The 10014-nt window shown below is 35.8% G+C and overlaps 1 protein-coding gene across 1 annotated transcript; it reads right to left on the reverse strand.

Annotated features, from left to right (window-relative positions):
- Positions 1–2400: 2400 nt before the first annotated feature.
- On the reverse strand, positions 2401–7836 carry LOC121738907 (coatomer subunit gamma-2-like). Its single transcript, XM_042131177.1, has 2 exons — positions 7200–7836; positions 2401–4587 (listed from the first exon to the last, which is right to left on the reverse strand). Exons 1-2 carry the CDS (start codon positions 7743–7745, stop codon positions 2539–2541), a joined length of 2595 nt encoding a protein of 864 aa, XP_041987111.1. The 5' UTR covers positions 7746–7836; the 3' UTR covers positions 2401–2538.
- Between the last annotated feature and the right edge of the window lie 2178 nt (positions 7837–10014).

A 10014-nucleotide genomic window follows, 5' to 3' on the forward strand; every position in this document is an offset into this window, starting at 1 on the left:
TACAGCTACACATGTGCAAAGGACAATAGTGAATAGTGTCGACATTTTTCATGACAATTTTAATGTCTTCTTTAAAGAGTCCTACGGTGCTTTGAGCTAACCCACCAATAATTCAATATTCAGTACAAAAAAAAAAAAATTACGATTATTATCAATTTTTTGGCGTAGAATTAATAGGTAACATTTATATTATTATTTTATTAATTTTCCTGTTTAAACAATAATATAATAATATCATGATCACAATGAACATAGTATAAAATAGTTTTAATATACCAAATTATAAGTAATTATTAAATAATATGATGTAGTTAATTGAAATTTGATCATTACCTATTTATTTTTTAATTTATATTTAAATTTTAAATTGATGTTGTAAGTATTAGTTATTTAACAATTTATTTTGTATTTTTTTATAATATGTACACATTATTTTTAACTGTTTTTAAACTCTATTTAATGTAATTTTGCATATTTGAAATGAATGTTGTGTTGCCTATAAAGGTGTGTGCATCAGAAAACAGAATCAGAAGAAAATTCTTGTATACTATTGACTGTAATTTTTTAAATGCATATGCTGTTGGCAACCATTTAAATAAATAAATATATTAATTAACATTGCTTGATGAAACTGGGTCAGTTTCGCGAGTCGCGACAAGCCGTGCCACTTTTTAATTTCTTCACTTGACAGGCTATAATATTATGAAGGGTCCACTGCAATAATGATGAACGTCCAAAAAAATTTAAATCTTAATGATTAATGCCATTCGGGCACTTGAAATAATATTTTTAAAATGTATTTACAAAATTAGCAATATCGCTTAAAGTTCCGTGATAAATATGTTTTTTATATTTCGGCTACTGGCTACACGGCTAAAAAGCTCAACGTCACAGGCGTTTCCTTTAAAATAATCTTCACCGTTTCGTTTCGTTATACCGTTATAAATTTAAAATCTCAATTATCTTATGGACATTCACCATTATTGCAGTGGACCCTTCATATATCTTGGATAACTTCGAATTACAAATGAATCTTATCCTAACCTACCGCCATATTAATAGTAAATAAAACAATTATTAATTTTAAAATATAATTTAATAATAGACAACATCCGAAAATATATAAAAATAATAGCAAATATATAGTGACTGTAATAGATAAAAAAGTTTTATTCAGAAAAGTGACACTGTTATTAGAATTACAATATTTGCTTAGACCTTAGTTTACACATGTAAGTTAAGTTTTAAAAAGACTTTATTATCAATAAAAAGTTAAATAGAAAATGTATTTTTCAGATACCTGGAGACACAGCAGTGCCCCACGCCATACATCTCGATACTTACTACATATTGTTTAAAAACTTGGCTTGGGGGTTTAATAATAAACAACAATATATTCATTGGCGTACCGATGGGGGGAAGGGAGGGATAAGTATCTGCCCCATGGATCATTTTGACGTTCCTACTAAGTATCTTATCTAGTACTTTTATCGAAAATCGTACTAGATTTATATTTATAGAAAACTTATAAAAGATACGATTCTTTTACAGTAGACGTAATAATTCGATTTCACGAAGACCCTCGAAAATTTTGAAATAGACAATGTAAGTATAAGTACCTGGTTAAAGAAATTATACTATAAAAATATGTATAATTTTTAATCTTTATATAACACCTATCTTATATAAAATCTGATTTGCCCCCCCCCCCCCCCCCCCCCCCTTTCACCTGGCCCAGAACCTGGGTACGCCCATGAATATAATACATTAAATAATAAATATTGTAACAAGTTCATGTATTTTAACATAATCCAAGGTAGTGTTATTAATCTCAAAAAAATGTAATAGTTAGAAAACATTGTTTAATATTCCATACATTTTTATACCTAAGTATATTATTTAAAACCTTAAAACCTACGAATAATAAAATCTAAGGAATCGTTATTCCAGTATTATTACCGCTTTAAATTTGGTTCCTTTTGATCTGTAATGTCAGCCTAGGTCGACCGCTCATTAAGGTCACCTAAATATTGCAAATGTATTGAAATGTGTACCTAAGGTACACTTTTTTGACAAGTATTGTGGAGCATGTTTTTTGACGGAGTTACTTTTCCTTAGTATTTATTATTCGTAGCTTAAAACAAGATAATTTTATTTTTGTATACATTTTGAAAGTTTGTTAAAGTACTAAATCTACTCATAAGAACCTTGGTCTATTTCTACTATATATAATAATATTATGTGTTAATATGTCCATCTAAATTCTAAACAAATGTAATATTATGAAATAAAATAAAAATGCCTTACCTAACCTAATCAATGTTACTTTTAAAACAAAATCAAATTATACCATATTAAATACACTTATGAAATTAAATTATTTGAATAGTATAATTTCTTAGTGAAAATATTTTTCCAAAATTTATCATAAATGGATGGTACATTTAACATTGGATAAAGTACTTACTTATTAAAAATTATTATTGAACTTTTTAGTTACTAGTGGTCTATTGTAAAGTTTTGGTCGTACACATTGACTTAACCAACAGCGGCCAAAATCAAAGTTGCAATATCTTCACGGGGTGACCTTGCAATTAATTGCATAGTGACAGATCCCTGGGAGGATGCTAGTCTTGCTCTTACAAGCATAGGCACCCCTTCCCGCCATAATCCACCACCACAAATTTCCTTTACCGCATCACCACTGATCGCAGACCTGGGCAATCCCAGGTGCTTACAAACAGCAGCGGCGGCCTCATTCACATCAGACTGAGACAAAGCAAAAGTGTCACATGCTTCAGCAGCACTGGCGGCTCTCTCCCAATTCGCCTCCCAATCATCAGTTGCAGCACGAGTACGGAACTGTTCAGCGCAACCAATCTCTACTTCTTCAATTGGATATGTGTCAGCATAGCCCTCTCCAGAGTCAGGTTCACCAGTAGTAGGATCACAGTCATGTACGACAAATTCCATTGTAGCTCCGAAAGAAATCATGGTATCCATTGGGTTTTTCGGAAACTCCAGTAGGCAAAAAACACTACCTTGCTTGTCGAATGGTAGTTGGTCGCACGGTATTTCACACAGAATTTTGTATTCTGGAGCTGGTTCTAAGCGTATGTAAACATTTTTCAACAATTGATCCCGTAATGTATTAAGACATTCAAACTGTAGCAATAAGTGCCTGGAGAATACATGCCTAACACAGCGTACACGGTATTCAGTTTCTGGTTCGGTCAAGTCAACAGGTTCAGAAGTTTTGAATAATGGTCCTAGTTTTTCTATACCAGGAATAACTTTCAATTGATCAGAATAAACTTCTTCAAGAGAGGCAGGTGCCTGTTTGTGGGTTTCTATTTGTGGGGTGATATCTTCCAGCTCCTTATGTTCCTCTTTAGTGGGAACAATCGATATGTCGAATGGCTGTTCAGGGTCTGTATTCATATGATCACTAAGAGCCTTTTCCAGTAGTACTGGATTAGGAACTGAAACATTAGTGATAAGATCTTCTATTAATTGGCGGTCACCAGAATCAAGAATCGCGCTAAATAGTATAGCGCGATCACGTACTTCATCATCATCATCTAGTTGGCAACGAGCTAAAAGTACTCTGATGTTTGGTAGCAATTCCTCCCTAGCGGCTCCAAAACGCGCAACGGTTGTTACTGCCGCAGCCCTTACTGCTCCTGATTCTAGTATAACTCTGTTGTAAATATATCTTATGTAACGGGATGGTTGCTTAGCTTTAGGTCCTTCGCGTCCTAAAACATGAAGTATGCGCACGGCTAACGAGGCATGCTCACAATCCTCAATAAACTCACAAAGATGGGCCAAGCCAGATTCTTTAGCATCAGGATTCTCTTCAATGAGTGCAATGATAGCGTCAGCAATTGCAGTTTTGTATTGAAGACCACCTTCATCCCGTAACATACCCGCCAAGAATGATGCTAGGGCTTGATGTTTACGCGGGTATTTAGAACAAAGGCGCCTAATTGCGTGTACTACAACAATTTTAAATTCATCAGATATTTCAGACATGAAAACAGATATTTGTTTCATCAAGCGATCAATAGAACTTTCTGCCCCAGTTGCTAGAAGTGTTGTTATAGCTAATGTCGCAACTGATCGGTTGGGATCTGAAATAAGGTTTTCGAGATCCACTGCACACGCAGCTACAGTATTAGGTACTTTAGTAGTGAGCATTGCTAAAGTGCGAGCACCAGCAAGACGTAATGTAGCTTTTGAGGAACTACAAAACAGTTGAAGTACACTTACAGCTTGTGCCAAATCTCTTGCTGTGTTTCTCAAATTCACTATGGCGTGAGCTGCTTCATACACCACAATTTCTGATTTATGGCGTAAACATGACTCAATGAACTTCAAGTATGATTCACCAGAATCATTTTGATTCTCCTCAACTAGTTTTGCAGCATGACGAATTAAAAGACATAGTGCAAATGGCGAACGCAATGACGAAGTTGTTAATTTAGTAACCAGTTTGACTGTTGATAGTCTGTCATTGCGCTTAGAAACTGCTACAACCCCTAAAGCATGGTATGACACCATCACGTTTTCGGACATCACTGCTTCCTGAAAATTAAAAAAATGCATGCTTAATATTTTGTTTCATAATTTTAAATGTACTTTCTTAATAAACCTATTCAATAGTATAATATCATTATAATATTATGATTATAAGGAGTTTATTGAGATTAGTTCATTCAACCAAATGGTTGAATGGGCTAATCTCAGGAGGTACTGATAAAAGCAGCAATGTATTAGGTCCTTACATATGAAATTGGCGTTTTGTTGTATAGGCCAATTTGATCTCAAATATCATTTATTTGGTACATTTGAGTTTCCAAAACAGTCATTCATTTATTTTTTCTTGATTATGGTCTGGCACAAGTCTGCCGATTGCCCCTATTGAACACACACAGAACAGGCAAGTCAGTCAAATAGATAAAGAGCTGCAGCTCGGTCGTGGACTGATGGACTCGATCTTTTTTTTAACAGATGATAGATCAGCATTCTTTGGATTTTTCAATAAGTTCGCTGTAAGCGGCATTACATAGATCGGTGTTCGTTCAATACTTGCTTTTAACTTTCCACAAACAAGGATGCGACCGGTAAATGGAAATAAACGAATGCCAAAATTGTTTTTGTTTCTTAATTCTTAAGTTCATTGTTTGTGATGTTTGCAATAATATGTTTTAAAATAATATTTTAAGCGCTCGAAAAGGCGCGAATTACGACGGGCCGCCCGTCGCGACCATTCATGTACACTACAGACTTGCCCGTGCCCGCGCGGGAAAAATGCGATCTCGCGAGCAGGCTGCAGGCACGGGCAACGGGCAACCTAGGAATTGACGAGCAGACATGCGACAGACCTGCCCGTGACGGGCGGCCCGGTAGTCAATTCCCCGCTTAAATCAAAGATAAAGACGTGATTAATACTGACAATGAACTTTAATTTAGAGAAAAATCGATATCCACCAAATTATCAAGGCGTCACCTTAATAATTAATTATTATACTAGCTATTTGACCGAGCTTTGCTCGGTATCGGTATTCGATGAAAATGACATTTTCTAAAAAGGATTCCTAGCTAGATAGATTTATCGCCCCCGAAACCCCCTATGTATACTAATTTCATGAAAATCGTTGGAGCCGATTCCGAGATTCCAATAATATATATATATATATATATATATATATATATATATATATATATATAATACAAGAATTGCTTGTTTAAAGGTATAAGATATATTATACAAAAAAAAATCGACTTTATATTCCTCCCATACAAAAGGCCAATTTCATATGTAAGGACCTAATATATTATCAGGAGCGTGCACAGGAATATGATACAGGGTAAGCGGGGCCCAGCAGAGTAGTCGGATGGCTAGAAATTATTTAAATCTGAATTGATGAAATATCCTGAAGCAGTCTACACTGAACTAAACAATATGCAAGGAAAACAATATAATTTAATCTTGTGTACCGTGTGTACACAGCCAGTTATATGATTCATAACTTTTAGAATGAAACTTTCGAGTTAAATTTCCTTTTTGAGGTTTAATTGTTGTAACTCGGGTAAACCTACCTTTAGACACAATTTCAATATTTTCACTGAATGATAATTGTGAAAAGTTGTTACTTTAAATTTTTAATAAACACATTTTCAACTCAAACCTCGCAGTCAAATAACATTTTTGAGAAATCAAAAAACGCATTTATTATAGAAAATCAGTAATAAACTGTTAAATCTACAAACTTTCATATGTTTTTAAAAAAACTTTCTTAGAAAACTATAAATATACTGGCGCAAACAAAAATAATATTATACAGTGCTCATCACAATTGCAATATGAAAAAAGCAAATGGAAGGCAAAACACAAAACATTTCTGCTATGTAAACAATTATAAACCTTACTAAAAAAAATGCACCATGTGCATGTACGTGATTAATTAGATTTCCGTCTACTATTTTTAATTTTGCCTATAATCCGGGCAACAAACATAATGTCCAATTACGGGAGTAATCGTAAACTCCGTAGGTGAACTCCTGAGTCCTGCGGCAGACCTTGCCTATACGCTTGAATTTGATATTTATGTATGTGTGTGTTTTCGAACTGTGCACAATACACAAAATCATAACTCACATATTAATGGCAAGGCATGCGGGAGATCGCCGCATGAGTTTGTCCACACTGCTAGAATTTAAACTTTAAATACTTGCATATTGGTGCTATTTTATAAATATAAGAGTTTTTAGTGTACAATTTTTTTTACTATTTTGTGTATTAATTTTTTTACTATTAATTAAAGTCATATACATATATCTAAAACATACAAAAGTTTAATTTAAATATCTGTGAATGGCAGGTAATGCACTGCATTTCTGCCTTTAAGGAGTGCACACCCCTGTATATTATAGCATTGAACATCATAATATTATGATGACCAATATATGGGCAGAGTATCAATAATAATAATGTTTTAATTTTTTTTATTCTATTTCAAATCTTTCGCTGAGTGCATGGGAAAAACAGGACAAACCTTTAAAGGGAAACAATGATTCTATCATACATTACTTTAGCTAACTAAAGTAATATTGTTTCTTTAAATTCATCTATAGTAGAAATAATTTCTAAAAACAATGAAGGTAAAATGAAATAATAGGTACTTAAAATTTACCTGAGCCTCATTTACCCAGCGGCGCACTAAGTCTGGAGCAGTGGCAGACAGATGTAAAGCTGAAACGAGGGCTGCCGAACTGACTGCGGGGTTTTTGTCGACGATAGCTTGCTTCATGTACCGCTCAATAGCTTGTATCATGTTGCTGTCGGTGATGCTGTACAGAGCGCGTATGGCGGCGGCACGGTACATGTCTTCTTTCCCGGTCATATCCTTCGTCAGTGACGACGTCACTATGATGACATCTTGCGCCATTGAACTCAGCTCCTTGATGCAAAGATAAACCAGCCGACGTAGCATTACATTCTTCGACTGGAAAAGTTTTGTAGTTGCGAAAAAAACGTCGGTAGCTTCTTGGGTATTAAGAGTTTCTCCTTGATTCAACAAGTAAATGATTTTGGTAAGTATGTGGATGCATTTGTTAGGGTTTACGGGCGAGGAATTAAAGTATTTAGCCTCTTGGAGTAAAGAAGTTTTATCGAGGTTTTGGAACAAACTTGCACTGTTTTCTTCGTCATCTTTCTTGTCACGTCGAAATGAACTCATCTTGTATCCAAAATAATATTAATACGCGATAGTAGGAGTAGGTTCTCACCAGAAAATAAATAAAGTTCGGTGAAATTTATTGATATGTACAACGTTCAACCAAATTGCTGTCAGCCGTCAGAAAATCTAAATATTCACGTGTCACTTGAATGTCACTTGTCAATTGCCATTTTTTTTTCTTATTATGGCGCTCGGCTTTTTAACCATGGCCAGTGTCAAGTAAAATATGGCGGGGAAAAAAAATCGTTTAAAGGACAAAATACAGTCTGTCAAAAAAGTCATGAAATTAAAAAGTGGCAACATCGTAGTGTCATCCCTTTTTTCTTAGATTGATTTGAAAGGGATGACACTACGATGTTGCCACTTTTTAATTTCATGACTTTTTTGACAGACTGAAGTCGTTTATCCAGATTATCGTCAAGTCGTAAGTCTAGTGAAGAAAAAAAGAAGTAGTCAGTATAGTCAACGAGTCAAATCAGTTGTTTTGGTAATGGTACCTAGACTAGACCCAATGATATTCTACATATAGATATGTTACGTTCATATTATTTTCCGGCTTAAATCTCTTCCATTTTTTTTCGAGTTTCCGAACAATTTTTAAATTCAAAATTGCAAACATTGACAAATTTTACAGATAAGTGAAACAAAAGATACGAAATGCTATTTACATAAAAAAGACAGTTCTATTTTTAAACGTCGAACTGCAAAGTTTCTTGTGCGTAGAGAGTAACATAAATAGCCGTATAGTGGACACTAGATACAAAAGTATTAGTACAGACTAAGAAATGAAATAAATTATGTAAGAGTTAATTTTATTTATTGAAAATTTTAACATCGAAATAATTAATAATGGAATATACTACATAAAATACATATATGTAGCAGCGTGTGTTTAGCTACATATACAGGCTTGAAAAACTAGAACTACTAAGGCCTATGGCGATTTTTGTGAAATTTGAAAATAATAACAACGTGTGGTCTTAACGTATCAAAAAATATGTATTCTAGCGCAAAGTTACAATATTCTAGGATAGAGGGTAGGAACAATTAGCCAATAGGCGACGCGTACGTGTATCGTTTCGTATATCACGACATTTTCGCGCACTATGATTGGATATACAAGATGTCACGGGAAACTAGCACTTAAGTCCCAAACATGCCCGCGGCCCTGAAAGAACCAGCTTTTAACACTATTCCTCTCTCATGAGTGGACAGATCTTCGTGTAAGATCGCCTTATGACACCTGATGCTGTCCTGATGTCCGCCACTCTGGCGATGCCGTCGTCACCAGGAATGGTCCTAACCACGCGACCAAGTTGCCATTTTAACGGCGGAAGAGCCACGTCCTTGATTAGGACAAGCGTATCAGGCTTCAATTCCGCCGTATTTTCCCTCCACTTAGCTCTGATTTGCAGCTCCGAGATATACTCACTAGCCCAGCGCGTCCAAAACTGCTGGCGCAGCTGCTCTACTCTCTGATAGCGGCTCAACCGGTGTACAGGTAAGTGCTGTAGCCAATCAAGAAATGGCCAGGGCTGAGGGGATAGTAATCCGAGGGCTCCGAAGACAGAGGTACCAGTGGACGTGAGTTTAGCACTGCTTCTATCTGCGACAGTGTACAGTAGTGAATTCTTCGAACGTCAGATGAGCATTGCCGAGCACTCGCCGCGGGTGGTACTTGCACGATTTGATCCCCGCCTCCCACAAGCCACCAAAATGCGGGGAATATGGAGGAATAAACGAGAATTTAATATTTTGACTCTTTGCGTAGTCTACAACTTCTTTACTACAAGATGATAAAAACTGAGCAAACTCGTTTTTTAAACCTATAAAAATTCGTCCATTATCCGAGAAAATTTCACACGGTTTTCCAAGTCGAGACATAAATCGTTTGAGAGCGAGGAGGTATGCGTCAGTAGATAGGTCGCTGACAAGCTCCAAGTGAATAGCGCGAGTAATAAAACAAATAAACAGACAGATATAGGACTTTACTAATTTTGCTCCCCTACCCTTTCGATTTAAAATGAATACTGGTCCACCGTAATCCACACCAGTGCGAATAAAAGGGAAACCTGCCGTCAAGCGCTCCTTGGGCAGGTTGCCCATAAGTGGGCTTAGCGTTTTACCCCTGGCCCGTGTGCAAGCGACGCACTGATGAGTGACCTTCCGAGCAAGATTCCTACCGGACAGCGGCCACCACTGCTCGCGCAAGCGGTACAGCAGCGCCTGTGGCCCGCAATGCAAAGATTGATTGTGTTTGTGAATAAAT

The sequence above is a fragment of the Aricia agestis genome, chromosome Z, assembly GCF_905147365.1.
Source record: "Aricia agestis chromosome Z, ilAriAges1.1, whole genome shotgun sequence".
Classification (NCBI taxonomy): domain Eukaryota; kingdom Metazoa; phylum Arthropoda; class Insecta; order Lepidoptera; family Lycaenidae; genus Aricia; species Aricia agestis.

Bases quoted from the DNA above. Each gene is read 5' to 3' on its own strand.
- LOC121738907 (XM_042131177.1), bottom strand. From the start codon at position 7,745: ATGAGTTCATTTCGACGTGACAAGAAAGATGACGAAGAAAACAGTGCA. The intron at 4,588-7,199 runs GTAAATTTTAAG...TTTAATTTTCAG, and splicing joins GCTGGGTAAATGAGGCTCAG to GAAGCAGTGATGTCCGAAAA.